General features: G+C 45.1%; 1 protein-coding gene across 1 annotated transcript in view; it reads right to left on the bottom strand.

The window, feature by feature from the left end:
* Window positions 1-13,880, bottom strand: part of IL17RD (interleukin 17 receptor D) — an 82,433-nt gene extending 68,553 nt beyond the window's left edge. Inside the window, exon 1 of the mRNA XM_043976092.1 lies at window positions 13,755-13,880. Within this exon, the coding sequence (XP_043832027.1) occupies window positions 13,755-13,880 (126 nt within the window). The remainder of the gene's footprint in view (window positions 1-13,754) is intronic.
* Window positions 13,881-21,520: the final 7,640 nt, after the last annotated feature.

Genomic DNA, 21,520 nt, shown 5'->3' with positions numbered 1-21,520 from the left:
CCAAATGGTATTTTCTAAATACTATGAATGTTTAAACTTGGAGAAATAGCACGGTGGAGAAAGTATTGGATTGGGAATCCAGAAGAGCTGAGTTCAAATCCTACCTCAGACTCTTGATTAGACATGTAACTCTGGGTGCCTCTGCTTATTAATCTCTTCCACTAGATGACTTCTAAGATTCCGTGCATCTGAATCTATGACCCAGTGAGTAAGGAAGCCCTGGGTTAAAATGCTGCCTCTGATGCTCACTGGCTGTGTAATCATGTGCAAGTAACCCAACTATTTTGAGCCTTAGGTTCCCCATCTGTTAAAAAAGGGTAACCTGGGGCAGCTAGGTGGCGCAGTGGATAGAGCACTGGCCCTGGATTCAGGAGGACCCGAGTTCAAATCCAGCCTCAGACACTTGACATCAGCTGTGTGACCCTGGGCAAGTAACTTAACCTCAATTGCCTCAACCCCCCCAAAAATAAAGGTTTTTTTTAAAAAGGGCAACCCCCATAGTATCAACCTAGAGCCGAGCATAATGTATATAGAAGCCCTTTGCAAACATGAAACCGCTAAACAAAAGTCAGTAGTTATTCACTTCCAGGCTTCTTGATTCCCTCAGCCCAAAGTAAACATGGTGGTTTACTAAAGAAACATACTTTGGTGACATGTAACTGATTTTCAAGGCCTTGGTCCCATTGTCCGAAAAGGAGGGGGAGAAAAGGTTTAGGGAAGCCCCAAGAGGATGCTGCTGCCTAGGAAGTGCATCTGGCAATGATGTAAAGAAGGCCTAGTTTGGACTTTTTCGTTGTTTTGGTTTAAACATTTGGTCTTGATTGCACGATATTTTCCTTGGATAAAAGAGGGATTGTTCCAGGGGAGGAGACCAGGAATCACCTGGACAGATGAAAGTCATGGGGAAATGGTTTCTAGCCCATATGGTCCTTTTAAATAAATAGAATGCCACTCTTCATTCCAGAAGCATTCAAAGAAATCCTCCTTTTATTCTAATAAACTCACACAGTGAACATGGAAAGGGGCTCCACCACTTCAGGTTGGAAACTTAGTGGAAATGAACTATGCTTTTAAAACAATTATCATTCGAGGGAGAAGGAAAGTGCAACCACAACACCTGGAGAAATGTTTAAGTCTCACTTTTTGGGGGGTGGGGGGAAGAGGATAAACTGCATTTTCACTTTTAAGGGGTTATATTTAAATTTTAATCCTGGGTGATTTCAAAGGAATTCATTTCAAGTATTCATTTTAAATGTGAAAGGTAAATATCAATCTAAACATTTTAATTAAAGCTAAGAATTTCCGGAGTCCCCTTTAAAAACACACACACACACACACACACACACACGTTTTACATTGTTCTGCTGTGAGTTCTAACTAGTTTATCAACAATGTTATAATTTTAAGGGGAAGCAGCATAAAGAGTGTCTACTCTGTTATACTTATCTGCATGAAAAAAAGGAAAAGGAAAAGTTACACTTTGTCTAACTTCAGTGAAAATATTTAGCATCCCTTATACTTAGCTTTCAGATTTTTAAGGGAGTTTAAAGCAGCTGTTAAACTGTTAGGCTGTTAAACAGAAGGGCTGTTTCTGCACTGATGAGATTACTTCAAATTAAGCCGGGTTCTCAAATATATGCAGCAAACATAGTTTTAATTTAGTCTAATGAATCAGGGGGGAAAAAGGTACCAGGAAATTTCAGCTTTAGAGGAGAATTAAGTGTTTACATCAAACCTTTGTTTTACCATCTTTTAAATGATTTATTAGAAGAGACAGCTGGTACCTATTAAGTACCCCCTCTAAATGTTGCACCTTTAATTAGCTAAAATTTACATCCCCCTCGCTAACATTACCAAGGAATGAGATTAATTGACATTGCTAAAAAAAAAAAAAAAGCCATTTTTCATCCAAGTTTTGCTTTTTAAATCCATCGGATCAATGGTCCAAAAACATTAAAGAAATCTTTCTCCCTCAGAAATTATAGTCATTAACTTGTTCAGGCCCCCACCAGAAAAACAAAACAAAATAACAAAGCAAGGCTTTGGAGGTTAAATTTTCTGCCTAGTTATTATGTTTCTGAAGTTTCTTGCCTAGCATTCAGATCTGCAGGCATTAAAGAAAACATACCCTGGAGAAGAATAAAGAGTATCATCTGGTCCGTGATTTTCTTAGTAACCTAGAGGCAATAACAATCAGATGAAATGTACAAGTAAACAGAGCTCAGAACCCTGGATGAGATGTGCCAGTAAAGGAAGCTTGAATTTGAGATGAAATTTACTAGTAAACAAAGCTGGACTATGAAAATGGCATTTCCCCCCTTCCTAACCAAGCCAGAAAACCTCATCTGGGAAAATTTTTGCTCCTAGAAATTCAATGAGCTCAAAGAAATATATAGGGAAAATAAAACAGAAAACAAAAATCTGCACTTGTTTGGTTACACATCCCTTTACTAGAAAATCACATCTCTATGCTTATATTTTCTATTTCCAGTATGCAATAGTCCAGCAGGGGGAATTCTGAGGAGGATTCCAAGTCACATCCAAACATTGACACTTCCCTTTAACTTGTCCCTTTTGCTGCTCTAACTTTAAACCACACTAAGACGCTTCTTTAAATAGGGTATGACTACTCCGGAGCTTGTGTCTTTTCAATCAGTCGGTGTCCCTGCAGCGTTTAGAGTGGCAGAGGGGAAGTGGCCTGTGGTTAAACAGAGGAAATACCAAGGAATTTTAATAGAGCAAATAGTCTCTTTACTTCCTACAGGGGACGACTTCAAAGACAGCCCTGCCCCAGAGGAGACAATGTGTTACTGGGGCCATCAGTCACTTAATAGTATGTCAAGTCTATTCAAAACTTACACGGAAGCCAAGATAAATACTACACAAGGAAGACAATATCCAAAACGGGTCAGGCGAGTTAAGCTTGCTAGAAATGGAAAAGCTGGGCCATCAGAAACAGACCAACTGCTCCCAACTGTTTGTTTAGGAAAGGAGACCCTTAAAAGTTTATGAGACTTACAACCGAAAAGATCTGCAGCTATCTGTGGTTAGCAGAAAGAGGGAGGCTGACAGCAGGAGACATTACCTTAGGGAATTCAGGACATTTTCACAGTGGAAAGATTCACTAAGCTGGATTTTTTTTTTTCATGGTGTTTGGGGGAGAAACAGCCAGAACTCAGCCTTGAGGGGTCCTGGGTCCATCAGCCTGGCCCTGCCTGGACTCTAGAGGCAATATCAGGAACAAAGGGTGGAAACTGCAAAAAGACACCGGGGAAAATTTACTGAGGATTAGACTATGCAAAAGTGGAAGGGGGGGGAGGGGGTGCCTACTCTATGGATCTTTCTCAGGGATGAGTTAGTTAGCCTAGAAGGCCTCTAAACAGCTTTCTGACTCAAATTCTGTCCATTTTGTAGTTCTCTACAACAAGGCAGCCAGAGTTTCCAACTGTCCAGTAATTGGTCCATCAATGCAAGGGGCAGAGGGAGATGATGGGCCAGGAAGTAGAGCTACAGAACTATTTGGCCAAAGCGGCAGCAGCAGATTTGAATACCATGGACATAACACTATTGAAAGGTTCAGGTGAGACTCACAAAGATTGGGTGAGAAAGGAGTATTACAAACAACAGGGACACAGGCTCTATGATTCCATAAAAAAATTACATTAAACAAATTGGGTTAAAAAAAAAAAAGCATGCCCAGGCAAATCTCAGCCTATAAAAATCCTCAACTCCCCACACTAAGGACCGCTAGGCCTCCTATGGAAAAAGGAGGGGGCTCAAAGAGATGAACGGTGGGGTCCCTTCCAGCTGGAGAATGCTAAGCCTCTACTAATGGCTCCTTTTTATGATTTGGACTCTTAGGAATTTCTCTCCTTTGCAGATCTTTTCAAAGAAAAAAGGGTGGGACTGCTAGGAAAAGGTGGAAGGCGGTGGGGGTGGGGAGAGGCTGAAAGGGGAGAAAACAGCAGGAAATTATCAATGTGTCTAGCAGAATCTTTGCCTGGAAATGCATCCAGAGGCACTGACTGCCAGGAAGGGTTACACCGGGCAGCCTGTTGGCAGCTAACATGGCAAAAACACTTGTTTACCCAGCCCAAAGAACCAAATGTCTACTGTGGAGAGATGAGCTTTCAGTGAATGAAAGCAAATCCAATTCAAAATTGAATAAAATTCCCCTGGGCCTCCAGCCAAGAGACTATTCTTGGGCTGGACTTTTATCAAGTGCCCTAAAGTTTAACCAGCTGGAACCTCTTTTTGTTTAAAGTGGCATCCTGGTTTTTGACCTGTGGAAAAGAAGCACTGTTGCTTTCAATGAGAAAGTGGGATTTCACCAAAAAAGGTGGATATCTTTGGCTTAATTATTCTTCAGAGAGAATGAATCTGGAAAGAGAATAATGAGTTTGAAGATTGAGGACTTGTGTTCAAATCCTGACTACTCCTTACTACCAGTGTAAGCCTAAGCAAGGCACTTAATTTCATGCAGACTCAGTTTTTTTCAACTGTAAATGGGGGGGGGGGGGAGATTAGATTAGATGACCTTTGAGCTCCATTTCAGCTCCAAGGTCTAATCAATCAATAAATATTTATGAAGCGCCTTCTATATGCTAGGCACTATGCTGAGAGCTGATACGAAAAGAGGTAAAAGACAGTCCCTGCCCTCAAGGAGTTCACAATCTACTGAGAGACACAACAGGCCAACCAGATAGATGAGGCAAGCTATATACAGGAGAAATAGGAAATATTTAACAGAGGGCACTGGATTGAAGAGGGGTTGGGTAGGGCTTCCTATAGAAGTTGGGATTTCAGTTGGACCTTAAAGGAAGCCAAGGTCATTCGTCAGATCAGAGGATGGGGGGAGGGGGGCTTTCCAGGGATGGGGGAATGGCCAAAGGAATTGCCTGGACCTGAGATGTAGGGTCTCATTTGTGGAACAGCCAGGAGACCAGTGCCACTGGATCAAAGAGTACCTGTGGAAGGGTAAAGTATAAGAAGACTGGCATGGTAGGAGAGGGCTGGGATATGAAGGGCTTTGAATGCCAAGCAGCAGTTTGCATTTGAATCCTGGAGGTAATATAGAGCCACTGAAGTTTAATCTGTGAGGGGGAGGAGGTGTGACATGGTCAGACCCGAACTTTAGGAAAATCACTTTTGTGTCTGAATGGAGGACGGATTAGAGAGGGGTGAGACTTGGGGCAGGCAGACCCACCAGCAACAATCCAGGCGCCGATGAAGTGATGAGGGTGTGCACCAGGGTGAGGGTAGTGTCAGAAGGTGAAAATGACAGACCTCCCTCAGCAATAGAGCCGATGGGGGGGGGCAGGTTGAGAGAGAGGGAGGAGTCCAGGATGGATGACTCCCTAGGTGGAGCGCCTCAGGGACTGGGAGCATGGTACTAGTGATGGTGCAGGAGCTTTGGGGAGAAGATAATGAGTTCTGTTTGAGACGGATTGAGCTCCAGATGTTTACCGGACATCCAGTTCAAGATGTCTGAAAGGCAGCTGGAGATTGTGAAATTGCCCAGCAGAGAAATTAAGGCAGGAAAAGGAGGCTTGAGAATCACCAGCATGGAGATGGTCGTTAAATCCAGGGGACAATGAGATCACCAAGTCTGGAGGAGAGGAGGAGAGGACCCAGGACACAACCCTAGGGGGCATGGCCAGTTAGAGGTCATGATCTGGAGGAGGATCCAGCAAGGGAGACCAAGGAGTGGTCAGAGAGGTAGGAAGAGAAGCAGGAGAGAGGGGTGTTGAGAAAACCCAGAGAGAAGAGAGGATCAAGGAAAAGAAAGTGATCAACAATGTCAAAGGCTACAGAGAGGTAGAGAATAATGAAGACTGAGAAGAGGCCATTGGACTTGGTGACTAAGAGATCACTGGCCATTTTGGAGGGAGCAGTTTGGGTGGAATAAGGTTACAAGACAAACTGTAAAGGCTTAAGAAGAGAGTGAGAGGAGAGAAAGAATTTAGCTATAAAAGGCCGAAGAGATAGATATAGGACAAAAGTTAGTGGGAATGAAAGGGTCAAATGAAGGTGTTGGGATTTTGTTTTTTTTTTCCAGAACGGGGGAGACAAGAGCATACATATGTGTAAGCAACAGGGAATGAGTCAGTAAACAGAAAAATTGAAAATAAGCAGAGCAGGGATGACAGAGGGAGCAATCTGTTGGAGGAGATGGGATGGAAGGTATCCTTTGATACAGGCTCCCCCCCCCCCCCCTTTGTAACAAATGTATTTAGTTCTGAGAATCCAAGGACTTTCCAGTTCACTCCCGCTGAATGTGCAATATGGTATAATAGGAAGACTATGGGATTTGAGTCAGAGGCCCTGAGTTCAAATCCTAGCTCTTCTACTTCATACTTCTACAATAGTTTGGGCAGGTCAAAACAAACAAACAAAATTGATTGTCCCTGCCCTCAAGAGGTTTCCATTCTACTAGAAGCAGAAAGCAAGCCTCAGCAACTAGTTTAAACAATGCCTCAAGGAACGTTTTATAAATTTTTTTTTTTTTTGGTGAGGCAGTTGGGGTTAAGTGACTTGCCCAGGGTCACACAGCTAGTAAGTGTTAAGTGTCTGAGGTCGGACTTGAACTCAGATCCTCCTGATTCCAGGGCCAGTGCTCTATCCACTTCGCCATCTAGCTGCCCCCATAAATTTGCTGTTAATGGTGGAATGAAAAAGTCTAATGGTGATGACACTGAGAAACTTGATTTTCATTCAGAATGCCTCCTAAATGGAAAGGTCTTAGTGTTTTAAAATACTAAGCAATCTAATTGGGTTCTCCACAAATCTTAATTATACCTTTGTTGTTCAGCCACGTCTGACTCTTCCTGACCCTATTTGGGGTTTTCTTGACAAAGACACTGGAGTCATTTGCCATTTCCTTCTCCAGTCCATTTTCTAGATGAGGAAACTAAGACAAACAGTTAAGTGACTTGCCCAGGGTCACAAAGCTAGTAAGTATCCGAGGTCGGATTTGAACTCACAAAGAGGAGTCTTGCTGATTCCAAGCTCAGTGCTCTATCCACTGGGCCACCTAGTTGCCCTTAATGATACCCACAAAAACCTCTAAGACCCAAATCATGTCCAACATTGGACTCTTCCTTTCCCACTAACCATGCCATGAGTAATAAAGATCTGGGATGATGTGTCCCATCTCCCCCTTAAAGCCCCAAGGCTCCACATATGAAAGGGATCTCAGAGGCAAGTGAACCCAACCTAGAGCTGAACAATTCCCTATACAACATCCTGGACCAGGCAACCATTCAGGCATAGCTGGGAGGCCTCCAGTGACCGGGAAGTTACTTCTTCCTTTTTACTTCAACCATTTCACGTTATGGATGAGGAGACCAAGATCTAGAAGAGCGAAGTCTTTTGCCCAAGGTCTGCCTCTCCTTCTCTGGGACCAGCCAGTGCTGGCCTCCCTCCCCTCTTCCTGACCTCCCATCAGGGCTGGCCTTCCCTCTTCCTGACCTCCCATCAGGATTGTCTATCCCTACCATTTCAGCACTCCATGACATTCTGTCTGTTGATAGATCCTCACTCCAACTAAATGATGAGTTTCTTTCTTTCTTTTTTTTTTTTTTGTGAGGCAATTGGGGTTAAGTGACTTGCCCAGGGTCACACAGCTAGTAAGTGTTCAGTGTCTGAGGCCGGATTTGAACTCAGGTGCTCCTGACTCCAGGGCCAGTGCTCTATCCACTGTGCCACCTAGGTGCCCCTAAATGAGGAGTTTCTTGATGACATACAGAAACCAGTCAATAACTTCTGTATCTCTGTGGCTCCTATCAGTGAACATACACAGGACCTCAACAAATACCTGTGGAACTGAATGAAGTGGATCACAAAATAAGGGTTACTGGACACGAGCATTCCAAGGGCTCTTCCTGGCTCCAGCTGGAGAAACAAGGCAGGAGCCTGTACTAACCAGGGGAAGAGAGGTCAGGCTTTCTGACCCTGTCAGAAATTCAAGACAGCTGATCCCACAGAATCTCCAAGCAGGGCAGGACCTACTATAACCCTTTCCACAGGAAAGCTCTTGTTTTAAACAAGGGGAAACCCTCTGCTTAGTTGTTTATGAAGCTTTTTACAGCTATACCTTTCTTTTTTAAAAAGAAAGGAAACACGGGAACCTTCATTTTACTGGCAAATCAAGCCAGGAGGGCTGTAACCCACAGCGATATTTGTCAAGAAAACGAATGACAGGTTTATGCAGAGGGAAGAAAGGAAGCCAACCAAAACAGCAGCTGCTTAGGATTTTTTTTTAATGTGACAAAGAGGTAGCCTGGACAAACAGATCAAGTGCTAGATTTGCAATCAGAAAGCTCTGGGTTCAAATCTCACCTGTACAAAACAGGGACGATTCTAGCACCAGCCTCCCAGGTTTTTTTCGTGACACTCAAATGGGAAAATGTCAAATATTTTTAATCCCACGAAGGGCAATATTCATGTCAGGACCATTAGATCAGAGATGGTAGAGATTTTTTAGGATTACTAGTCTAACTTCCTCAGTGGAGATTATTTGCAGCTACTAAAATTCTTGGTTCTGGTTTTTCTCTTGAAATCAACACACATTTATTAAGTGCCTAGCATGTACCACGCACCGTGCTGGGGAAACAAAGATTTAAATAGAGCTTCTATTCTAGTAAGGATGCCAACATGCACACATACAAGGTGTCCCAAAAGTCTTAGAGCAGTTTTAAGCTATTAACATTTAAAATTGCAGTAAGACTTTTTGGGACACTGTAAATATTTCCTTCCTTCCTTCCTTTTTTTTTTTTTGGTGAGGCAATTGGGGTTAAGTGACTTGCCCAGGGTCACACAACTAGTACGTGTTAAGTGTCTGAGATCAGATTTGAACTCAGGTCCTCCTGACTCCAGGGCTGGTGCTCCATCCACTGCAGCGCCATCTAGCTGCCCCCACTCTAAGTATTTCCAACACAAATGCCTGAGGTGATTGGGGGTTGGCTGAGGTGGTGGTACTAGCAGCTGGCTGAGGATCAGGAAGAGCTTCGGGCTTGAGCTGAGCTGGGCAGGAAACTAGGGACTTGTACATTTCTTCATTTTACAGATGAGGAAACTGAGGTGGGGTATGGAGAGGGGGTGGCCCTATATGACTTGCCCAGGGCTTCTGGGGCAGCTAGGTGGCGCAGTGGATAAAGCACTGGCCTTGAATTCAGGAGGACCCGAGTTCAAATCCAGCCTCAGACACTTGACACTTAACTAGCTGTGTGACCTTGGGCAAGTCACTTAACCCCCATTGCCCTTAAAAAAATAAATAAATAAAAATAAAAAAATAAACCCAGGGCTTCTGAACCCAAAGTTAGCACTCCAACTGAACTAAGGAATTCAAATGATTGTTAATAGCAACAAAAACTCCTAAGTGTCCAGAATAAATAATTCAGAAAGGGATGGAACAAATAAGATTTTATTTATATTCATTTTGTTTTTATTTATCTATTTGCTTTTTCTTTTTAGATTGGTATCTTGTATTACATCATATCATATATCACATAGTGTTTTTATTTATCTATTTGTTTCATTTCTTTTTATACTGTTATTATCTTGTTAAGATAGAAGATTTCCGTAGAAATTCCAATAAAAGATTGTGTGAAATGTCAATAGCATGGGCTGATGTATGATAGCCCAAGTGACCTTGAGCAATGATATGAGGACTATAATTTATATTGATTATAATAACTATAAACTGAATTGACAAAAAGGAAATCTTAGCGGGAAGCAAAGACTGGGAAATCGCTGGCTGTCCCCTCTCAGGGGCTGGCAAATGCCTAGCATGGAGCTGATCTGTCCAAGTGGGGAAGAGAATGAGGGAGAATAAACCACTGACAGGAAAGCATTGATGAAGAGCTTCCTATGGGCCAAGCCAGTTGTAGGGATACAAATGTGCAGATTCTCTCCATGAGAGAGAGGCTCTCCCCCATTGCTGGGAGAGAACCATAAAACCTGAAGACTGCTACCTACAATGCTTAAGAGTCTGCCAGGTCTGGTGGTGCACTTGGGGTTGCTCCTTGTCTATCCCCCCCCAAGTCCCTCTCCACCCCCCCCATCTCTACTCCGCTATTTCCAGAGGCCCAATTAAAGTCTCACTTCCTCCTTGAAGAAAGTTCCATAACCCAGAGACCCAGTAGCCCCTGGGGAAGGGACCCAGAAGGAAGAAAACAATAAACCCAGTGACCAGGACAGCTGGTATGGAAATCATAAGAAACATGAAAATAGCAGCTTGTAGATCCAGCACTTTGAGGGACCTTAGAGGGCATCGGAGCCAGCCCCCTCAGACTCCAGTTGAGCAACATTAAGTGACTTACCCAAGGTCTCATACCTACTAAAGGGAACTAAATTCCTGGTGACTCTAAATTCTGCACCCATTACCGTACCACACTGCTTCCCTAAATGCTTGCTGCTGTTGTTCAGTCATTTCAGTCATGTCCAACCCATTGTGGCCCCATTTGGGGTTTCTTTGCAGAGATACAGGAGCGGTTTGCCATTTCCTTCCTTCTCCTGCTCATTTCACAAATGGGAAAACTGAGGCCAACAGGGTTAAGTGATTTGTCCAGGGTCACACAGCTACTAAATGTCTGAGGCTAGATTTGAACTCAGGGAGATGAGTCCACTGTGCTACCTAGCTTCCCCTGTTTGATAATAACACTGTCCTGAAGAGTTAGAATAAACCACTGACCAGCGCCAGTTCTAATGCTTACTTGCTGGGTGCTACTGGTTGAGTTATTTCCATTAGAGTATGAACTCTTTGGGTTTAGGGATTGTTTCATTCTTTGTACTTGTATGCCCAGCCCAGTGCCTAGCTCCCAGCAGGTCCTTAATGGATACTTGTGGATTGACAAATGTCACCTCTGGATTGTAATTTCCTTGTCTGCAGATTAGTGATAAGAATCATTTAACCATTTAGCACAAACCATTCATGTGACCATCACTGAAAGGTTCAGTTTGGAAGGAAATATTCTAAAAACCTTGAAGTGCCATAGAAATGTGAGTCACTGGAAAGACAACCCTTGGTGAGTCTGAGAAAACGTTTAGGTGCATCCGCTATTGTCTCCTGTCTGCCTGGGCCTTTGGTTTTGTTTTTTTCATTTTGGCAATAGGTCTTTCGTATTGGTAGAAGGTGGCTTGCATGTTGCTTCTCGATTATGTCAGTTTGGAAGGGTTATTTATGACAGTCTCTTCAGCTAAAGATGGAATGTGAGGATGAAGGCAACAGCAAGAGGTGCTGAGGCAAGGGCAGCAGGCATCCCCCCACCCCACCCCAGTCATGGCTCAACTGCCTCCAGGAGGAAAAATGTCTTCTCTGATGCTGTTGTTGCTTCCTTTCCCATCCTTTGGAGACCAAATTAAAGGTCACTCCCTCTGCCTGATCTCTCTAACTTCAGCAACTCACTTGATTTCTGACCTCTCTATTGCATTTATCTCATGTTCATCTTACACCCCACCAGCACCACCACACTGTAAGGGCCACGTCATCTCAGTTATGCATGTCCTTCCTCCAGTCTAGTTAGATGTTGGGAAGGGTCGGAAAAGAACTGTGCCTCACAGTCCCTGAGAGAGCATGCCTGAGAGCTAGGGCCAGGGCAGCCACATTTTAAAATATACACCAATTCAGAAACTCCATCCCTCGGTGAGCACTCATCATGAAAAATGTGCTCTCTAGTCATTCCTTGGGTGGCTGGGTGGGAGTCCCAACCTTCGGGCCAAGGACACCTGGGAGCATCGAAGAGCATGGTTTGTTTTGGGGGAATTCCAATGGATAGTGGGAAAAATGTATTTACATAAATCCAACCTCCTTTTCAGGTTCTTACCTGGTGACATCTAAAGACAGTTAAAGAAAAATTGGCTCTTTGAGAGAGAAGCCCACTTTCTCTATGTGCCTCTTCACTATGGAAGCCTCAGTTTCCATATCTATAAAATGGGAGTTTTGGTTGGCATGGAGGACCTCAGAGTTTCCTTCCAGTTTTAAATCTAGGATCCTAAGAATTAAAAACAACAAAAAGATGTGTGTGTGTGTGTGTGTGTGTGTGTGTGTGTCTCCCAAGAATTCGGCGGAGATCTGCAATCCCAGATGGTGGAGGAAGCATGAGGCCCAGCAGCCTCCCAGGAAAGCCCCAAATTAACGGGTCCAGGCAGGGAATGTCAAACCCTGGGATGCGGAGCGGCAGGGGGATATTGTTATTAACAAAAGGGGAGGGGAGTGAGGAAGGGGAAGGGGTCCCAAGCCTAGAGGACTCGCCGAGACCTCTCAAGCGGCCTCAGGTTTCCTCCCCTTTTCATTATTCCGCCCCAGACCCCCACCTCCCCCCCACTCCCACTCCCACTCCCACCCCCACCCCCAGCTGAGCCGCAGGTCGGCAGGAGCAAAGACTTAGCAGCTTTAAAGAGCCACAGACCGGAACCAAGGCCACAGCAGAGAAATGGGGAGGGGGAGAAGAAAAGAGGGAAGAGGGGGGAGTAGAGAAGGGGAGGGTTGTTGGGGAGGAGGGGGAATAGAAGCAGAGGTGCAGGAGGGAGGAAAATGATCGGAGGGCAGAGGACTCCCCCCAAAAACACAGACTGAGACAGGATCGCGGGCCCCCACACAAGTAAACAACAGTGTGGCTAGAGCCTGCGGACCCCTGCAGGATCTCCGGGGAGATCCCTCCCCACTGAAACAAAAGGTGCAGAGCAGGGGAGCAAACGGCGCCCCCCTCCCTCCCCTCACCTCTGCGCCAGCACCAAGCCGGGCCGCCCGCCCGCCTGCCGGCCTCGCCTCATTAGCAGCACAAAGCCCCAGTCTTCCGGCGGCCCCTTTCATCCCCCGGGGGAGCCCGAGGCTGGGCTGGCCCAGGTGCCCAGACACCGCCGCCCCCGCTTCCTCCTCCCCGCTCCCCCAAAGACCCCAGCTGCCCCCTCGGACGCAGGGGCCCGGGCCGAGGATCCGGAGAAACGCAGGATAAGCCCCAATTCCTTCGTTTGCCTGCTGTTCCCCTCCCCCGCCCCCCAAGACGGCCCAGAGCACAAGCATACACACCTGTCCGGGCTCTGCCAGGCCCATCGATCCCCGGGGCGGGGGGGGGGGGGAGAAGGACTGACTGACGGACAGACAGAAGAACGGACACACATACACACCCTCTCTCCCCCTTTCCCCCTCCCTCTCTCTCCCTCTCTCCTCAGTTCTCCTGGGTCAGGTCTCTCGGCAGGAGGCCAGCCACAAAATCAGCGCAGGAAACCAGAAAGCTCTTCCTGCCTCTTTGCCTCTCACTCGGTTTCCTTCCCTCCCTTCCTCCTTCCATTCTAACTTTCCCTCTTCCCTTCCCTTCCTAACTCCCCCTTCCTTCCTAATTTTCCCCGTCCCTCCCTCCTTCCTAACTTCTCCCACCCTCCCAATTCCTTCCTTCCTTTTCTCCCTCCCTCCATCTTAACATTGCGCCCTCCCTAACTTTCCTTCTTGCTAACTTCTTCCTTGCCTCCTTCCTTCCTAACTTCCTTCTCCTTTCTACCTTCCTTTCTTTCCTCCATCCCTCCTTCCTACATTTCCCCCTCTCTATTTCCCTTCCTTTTTCCCTCCCTCCCATTCTCCCTTCATTCCTTACCCCCTCCTTCCCTCCTTCCCTCCTTCCTTCCTTCCTTCCTTCCTTCCTTCCTTCCTTCCTTCCTTCCTTCCTTCCTTCCTTCCTTCCTTCCTTCCTTCCTTCCTTCCTTCCTTCCCTCCCTCCTGCCTCCCCGCCGGTCCCCTGTCTGGCTCGCGAACTCACCCTCCAGCCACAGGTGTCCCCGGGCGGCCCCCTCCTGCCGGGGCCGGCGGCCACGGCCAGCTGGGAGCCGTTCAGGCAGGCGTTGACGGTGAAGAAGAAGGAGCAGAGCTGCAGCCAGGGAGCCATGGTGCACGGGCCGGGGCCAGCAGGCAGCCGGGCGGCCAGGGAGGCAGGCAGGCAGAGCAAGAGCTCGGGCCGATCGGGCCCCCCAAGCCGAACGCTGCGGCTCCGCTCCGGGGCTGCGCTCTGCGGGCTGCGGCCGCCGATGCCCGTGCGGGTCCGTGCCGGAGTCGCAGTTGCAGTTTGCTGCTGTTGCTGCTGTTATTGCTGCTGCTGCTGCAGCCGCTGAGCTCTTGTCCCAACCTGGGCTGGGGGCGGGGGCAGCAGGGAGGAAAGAGGAGGAGGGGTCGGAGGAGAAAGAGGAGGGGTCGGAGAGGAGCGCTCAGAGCATGCGCAGCAGGGAGGGGCAGGCCGGCCAGCTGCGGGACCCCTCCAACCTGCCCCCTCCTTCTTCCCGGGCTCTCCAGGACCCCGAGCTGCAGCAAGAAGGAAAGAGAGCGAACGAGGGGCGGCCCCCTGCTTTTTCCAGTCCTCCGGGACGCTCCTGTTCCCTCCCCCTCGTGCTCCCCAAAGTTAGGCTGCTTCGTTCTGCATGAGAAGTCTGGAATGTGAGCAGGGGCCCAGAGGGGCGCACAGTAAACGGCTCGGCGGCTGGATCTTAATGAGGAAGGGGTGGAGGCTGCCGGGATGCCCTGCGTTGCCGCGGGGCTGCACAGCCTCCGCCTTGCCTTGCCATCCACCTCCTTAATGCCTCTTCTTCCCAGGGTGTCAGGGTCCGTCCCGGAGCTCTCCGGCTTAGAGCACCCGGGGAGGAAAAACAAACTTCCTCTAGGGGGGGCAGAAGGCTTTCCATTTCCCAGGAAGAACGTCCTGCCCCATCTCCCTACTCTGCCAAGGGGTATCAAGTGCCACCATTTATCGTCCAGGGACCGGGCGTTGTTAGTAAATCCGACTTTCTGGGTCGCCCACTCCCCCAGCCCACCCCCCAGGTAACTGGCCGCTTGTGCCTTACCTCCAGATAATCACGTTTGTATCTGTATTATAGCTCCCTACGTATGCATTTCTTGTCTTCCCTCAAAGATTGAAAACTCCTTGAAGGCAGGGACTCACCCTCCAGCCTCTTTGTAGTCTCCCTACCTGGCAAATAGCAGTCATTCAATAAATGCTTGGGAATTGTCAGGAAATTAAGGTAAGCTAGTCTTGGCCACACATCTCCCTTCCACCCTCATCTCTTCTTTCCCTTATTTTCAGCCCTTGACTGGTCCCCTCCGTCCAGGCCATTGTCCTCAGCATTAAAAAGTGAAAGGACCATGGGGCGGCTAGATGGCGCAGTGGATAAAGCACTGGCCCTGGATTCAGGAGGACCTGAGTTCAAATTCGGCCTCAGACACTTGACACTTACTAGCTGTGTGACCCTGGGCAAGTCACTTAACCCCCATTGCCCCACCAAAAAAAAAAAAAAAAGGTGAAAGGACCAGCTTCGGGCTCTGCCCTAGTGGAGTTGGTCAGTGTTCTTCCTTCTACAAAGAGGGTCCGCCATTGATATCCTTGAACTAGCCAGACAAACTTTCCATATAGTTGAAAGAATTCGGGTCTTCTTTGTGATCATTGTGAATCAAACATAAATGCCTTCAGGCTGGGTTCTCACTGTGCCTTCTCCTAAACTAACAAAAAACCAAACCTAAAATGACCGGAACTGTTAGGAGGGGGGGGGGCGGGGGCGAGGCGGGGCTACCATAGGAGGTCTGACCTTGTCATTCCTCTGCTCAAGAAGCGTCATTGATTCCTCATTGCCCTTAGGATGAATACAAACATACAAACTCCACCTAACCACACATCACTCCCTTTAGCACACTCTCGGTCCAGCCACACTGACCTATTGCCGTTTCTGTCAGAATGATCTCTCTTCTGTGTCCGAAGTATTTTCCTCCTGAGGGATTCTGGACGGCGCTTTGAAATCAGAAAGCTCTGAGTTCCCAGTCTCCCTCAAATACTGATCAGCGGCTCTCCTGTCCTCTGCTTACTTTGCTTGGCTATTAATTCTCAATTAATGACTTTTTGTCAGTTGGCATGTAGGTCCAAGAGCTGGATCTGTATCTTTCTGCCTGAATGATCTTGGGAAAATAAGTTTTACCTCACTGGGCTTCAGTGCCCTCCTGTCCATAGAGATAAGATTAGATGATGTCTGGGCTCCCTTTACAGAGGAAATTCTATGATTCTCCCAGATGCCTTCCTACATTGTGTCTTCTTTACTAGGGTCAATAGCAATGTAAGGGAATGAAGAGTTCGCAAGTACAAAAACTAGAGGAGAAAATAAAAGGGAATGACAGTTTAGCCATTTGTGAGTCAGTTACCTTGAAACAGAGCCATCTGTTGATATGCATACATGCATAGGCAGTTATACTTTTCAGTCCTAGTTATAGTAAACCATTATTACCACAGCAATCTTCATTCTAAGGATTGAGTTATACTGTGGGTCAAAGTATCAGCACTGCCTCACAACAGAACTACAAACGGTCAGAGTCTGACGTGACATTGTTCATCCATCTAGATGTATTAGGGTGTTGTTGTTTTTTAAATTTTTTTCCAGGGCAATGATGGTTAAGTGACTTGTCCAGGGTCACACGGCTAGTAAGTGTCTGAAGCAGATTTGAACTCAGGTCCGTATGTACACCTTCTCTGAGAAGAGTGGATGCCCATAGTGACCACATTTGGCACACAAGGAAGGTAAGACCCAGGGAACATATGTGGCTAGGGTGCTGTGGGGACAGTAAACACTTAGGGAACTTGTGTGGCCAGGACAAGTGCAAAACTAGTGGGACTTATACTGGCTATGCTGCAAGACTGCTGATGTCATCCCACTCATCTCTCTGCCCTCTGCTGAGGTATTATCTCTGTTAAGTCTCTATATTCACTAGTACTCCCAGCCTCTTTTTGCTGCCACCTACTGGCCTCAGCTAGAATCCTCAGCTGAGGTGGTACCTCTTCCTCATAAGAGGTATGGGTTTGGGCATCTCTCTTTTAGCTGGAGCCTAGAGGCTAAACTTTTAACACTCTAGCCTCATCCCCAGTTATCAGACTAGGAAAGAAAACCTCAAGTTCTTTCTCTTTATTTCAAGAAGTATCTATCAGCAACCAGAATTTTAGCTTCTTGGGAAACAATCTTCTGGTACATTGAAGAGTCAGCTAATTAGTCGACCAATTAGCACCTCCAGGCTCTAATTAGGTAGTTTTTCTTTGTAAACTACTTCATCTTGCTAACAGGATCAATGTATCTATCCCAAAATTCTATCTGATTTAGGGTTAGAAAATTCCCTTTAACTCCTGTTAATTCCTAATCGCAAACTAAAAAAACTCAAAGGATTTTATGGGTCTTAGGCACTATGGTTTACCTCAGCTTCCCAAGATTCTTTGGGTTATTATGCAAATGTACCTGAATAAGAACAAATTAAGAGGAAATAGTAAGGTCATTTATCCTCCTTTCTCCTGGTGCACATTCCTGCTTTTATCACAGCAAAAAACCCCTATAAGGCTTTCAGCTTTATACTTTAAAACATGTATTTTTCATTAATAGTACTTTGGAATTGTCTTGGATCATTTTATTGTTGAGAATAGTCAAGTCATTCACAGTTCTTCATCAAACAATATTGCTGTCTCTGTGCACAATGTTTTCTTGGTTCTCACTTCACTGTACATTTCATACATATCTGTTTTATATAATCATACATGTATAACCCATATCTGATTGTTTCCTGCCTCTGGGAGGGGATAGGGAGGGGAGGGAAAGAGGGATAAAAATTGGAACCCAAAACTATAAATAAAAATGTTTATTACAAAAACCCCATGTATTGTATTTTGTGAAAGTATGTGAAACTCATTCTGCAAGATCTTTTAGCAGCAGACTGACTTAGAATGACCATCACCTATGTTATAGTTGATGAGTCTGGTCCCAGCCTCTTTTGCCTGCTTTGTTACCTTCCCACCTACAGATGTCCTAATGATTTCTGATAGGGGGACCTGTGGGGGTGGGTAGAAAGAGCTATAGGAGAGAGAGAGAGAGAGAGAGAGAGAGAGAGAGAGAGAGAGTATAAATAAGTAAATAGAGCATTTAATAGGTGCTAACTATATGCCAGCCACTCTTCTAAGTGCTGGGAATACGAATATAATCAAAAAGAAGGTCCCTTCCCTCAAGGAGCTTACATTCTTTTCTTTCTTCTTCTTTTTTTTTTTTTTGGTGAGACAATTGGGGTTGAGTGACTTGCCCAGGGTCACACAGCTAGTAAGTGTCAAGTGTCTGAGGCCGAATTTGAACTCAGGTCCTCCTGACTCCAGGGCCAGTGCTCTATCCACAAGGAGCTTACATTCTAAGGAAGATGATGCATAAAAGGAAGCTGAAAATAAGTGGGAACTCTGGAAGAGAAGGTACCCACTTAGGAGCATAGTGAAGAAATGCAGAAAGTCAAGAGTAAAGCCAGAAGAGGAATGAAGGAGTGAGAATGACTGGCTAAGGCACTTCCTCAAAAATGGAGATTCCCAAAAGATCTCACTGGAGAGAGCTGAAGGAGTAGAGGGATCAAAAGTTGGTCTCTGATGAATGTTGAAGTCTGGGGAGTCAGGAGTGGAGCCAGGCTGCACAAAACATTTTACTGTGATACTGTTAGTAAGATAACAAGAAATGGAAAAAGTCAGCTATAATGATCTTGATCATCAACATTTCTGTGTGAGTGACTCGTCGAAATATCAGGGTCCCGGAAATATGAGGGACCTTTAGGTTCAAAGCTCCCTCCCCTCTGAACTTCCCTTTTAGATATTTCTCCCAGGCCAAAAAGAAAGGAGCCTTACAGCTTCTTTTCCACAAAGGGTCAGATTTTATTACTTGGGAATTAATTAAACAACAAAGGTGAAATTAATAAAAAATCAAAGATAAGGAAATAGGGAAAAAGAAATACAGATAAATCCTCTCAACTCTAACCTAAAATCTATACAGTCCCCAGATCGTTTCCAATTGAGCTAATTCAAAGGAATTCAGGGTTTTCTGTGTTCACTCACCAAAACCTGGAAAGTCTGTTAGCTTTCTTGCATCACCAGGAAACCGAGGAGAGAGAGAGAGAGAGAGAGAGAGAGAGAGAGAGAGAGAGAGAGAGAGAGAGAGAGAGAGAGAGAGAGCGCGAGAGCGAGCGAGCGAGCGCGTGAGAGAGAGCGGCCGAGCGCCCACGAGTGTTCTCTAAGTGTCTCTTCACCTCCCCTCAGAGAGAGTTCAATCTCCTTCCCCCAAAAGGGGGAAGCATACGTAACTTCAGGGTGGGCCAGGTGTGGCCCCTCCCAAATGAGTAAGCTAAAACTCCAATAATTTTTCACCACAAATAATTTTTACCATAATGAGCGCCCCCAGAACCACTTTAGTCAGCAAACGTTTGATCTCCTTCCAAATAGAGAAAGATGACTGTCAAGAATAACACCAGTTTAGAAACAAAGTTAGTTTCTAAAGCACTCAAAGGAAGGGTGGTGGAAGATTATGAGCAAGATCATAAAATATTAAAAAGCAGTAGAAGAGAGATCAGGTCTACAGAAATCTTGGCATGAGAACCAAAAGACACACCATTCCAAGAACATTCATGGATGATACTAGCAGGAAGACAGCATAAAGACATAACATGGAAACAACTTGTCAGCATTTCTCTAACTGCCTGCTTTCTGTTTCCATTATCAGTGGCAGAGGAATTGTACCATAATTGAACCCTCTGAACTTAGCTCAGCTGTTTCTCAGATGACAGATACCACACAGCCCATTATTGTGCTTGTCCATGAAGCCTTTCCTATGCATTGGCATCGCTCTGGAGAACTTATGGGCACCTCCATCTCACTATGAGGAATTGAAGGAGGAGTTAAGATTAAAGTTTTTAAAATCCACAACTTTTGATTCTAGAAAAGTATGCTCTTTGTTGCATGTCAGTGATGCCAAGTGATAAAAAAATTAAAATGAGAATCTGTTATATGCAACTGTGACAACTCTAACCTGCAATATTTATTTATTTAATCATAAAAGTATTTCATTATTTTCCAGTTACATGTAAAGATAGTTTTCAGCATTTTTTTCAACATTTGTTTTTATAAGATTTCAAGTTTCAAATTTTCTCCCTCCCTCCCCTTCCCAAGAAAGAAAGCAATCTGATATAGGTTATATACATACAATCACATTAAATATATTTCTACATTAGTCATGTTGTGAAAGAAAAATCAGAAGAAAAAGGAAAAACCTCAAAAAACAAAAAAATTGAAACAGTGAAACAGCATGGTTTAATCTGCATTCAGAATCCACAGTTCTTTTTTCTGGACATGGAGAGCATTTTCCATCATGAGTTCTTTGGATTTGTCTTGAATTATTGTATTGCTGAGGACAGTTAAGTCTATCAGTTGATTATCATACAATGTTGCTATTACTGTGTACAATGTTCTCCTGGTTCTGCTCACTTTACTCAGCATTAGTCCACTTAAGTTTTTCCAGGGTTTTCTGAAATCTGCCTGCTCATCATTTCTTATAGCACAATAGTATTCCATTACATTCATATATCACAACTTGTTCACCCATTCCCCAATTGATGGGCATTTCCTCAATTTCCAATTCTTTGTCACCATAAAGAGAGCTGCTATAAATGTTTTTGTACTTTGGGTCCTTTTCCCTTTTTTATGATCTCTTTGGGATACAGACCTAGTAGTGGTATTACTGGGTCAAAGGGTATACACAGCCCTGTAGCCCTTTGGGCATAGTTCCAAATTGCTCTCCAGAATGGTTGGATCAGTTCACAACTCCACCAACAATGCATTAATGTTCCAATTTTTCCACAGCTTCTCCAACATTTATTATTTTCCTTTTTTTGTCATATTAGCCAATCTGACACAACTTGACAATTAAATAAGTTGTTGATATTCAAAAATGGGAAGTGAATAAAAGAACAGATGCCAACTCAGACTATCAGTATTTCATTTTGTTTTAGTTTGGTTTTTGTTGTTGTTGTTTTTGTTTTTGTGGGGCAATGGGGGTTAAGTGACTTGCCTAGGGGGTCACACAGCTAGTAAGTGTCAAGTGTCTGAGGTCGAATTTGAACTCAGGTCCTCCTGAATCCAGGGCTGGTGCTCTATCCACCATGCCACCTAGCTGCCCCAGTATTTCTTTTAAAAATATGGGTTAATATTAAAATATTAATATTTTAAAATATGGTTAATATTTTTTAAAGTATGGGGGGGAAGTATGACCTTTGTAATTCAATTGCTATAACAAGGAGCCCAGAAAACGTCCTCAGTCAAAAAAACCCCAAACCAAAACCAAAATCATTTCATTTACTTGCCAAGTAAGAGATACAGCAGCCAACAGCAGCACTGGTTTGGAATATAAACTCATTTATAAAATCTTATGGAGAATATTGGTGAAGCACTATGAGCAGTATTATTTCTTGATACAACAATGAGAAGCAATGGAGGGGCAGCTAGGTGTCACAGTGGATAGAGCACTGGCCCTGAAGTCAGAAGGACCTGAGTTCAAATCCGACCTCAGACACTTGACACTTACTAGCTGTGTGACCCCCTAGGCAAGTCACTTAACCCCAATTGCCTCATCAAAACCAAAACCAAAACCAAACCAAACAAAAAAACTGGGAGAAGCAATGGAGTAGGAAACAAGTTTATAGAAAGCATAGCAAAAGGACCAA

The sequence above is a fragment of the Dromiciops gliroides genome, chromosome 1 (assembly GCF_019393635.1).
Source record: "Dromiciops gliroides isolate mDroGli1 chromosome 1, mDroGli1.pri, whole genome shotgun sequence".
NCBI classification, from domain to species: domain Eukaryota; kingdom Metazoa; phylum Chordata; class Mammalia; order Microbiotheria; family Microbiotheriidae; genus Dromiciops; species Dromiciops gliroides.
This window is presented reverse-complemented; position numbering and strand designations above follow the sequence as displayed.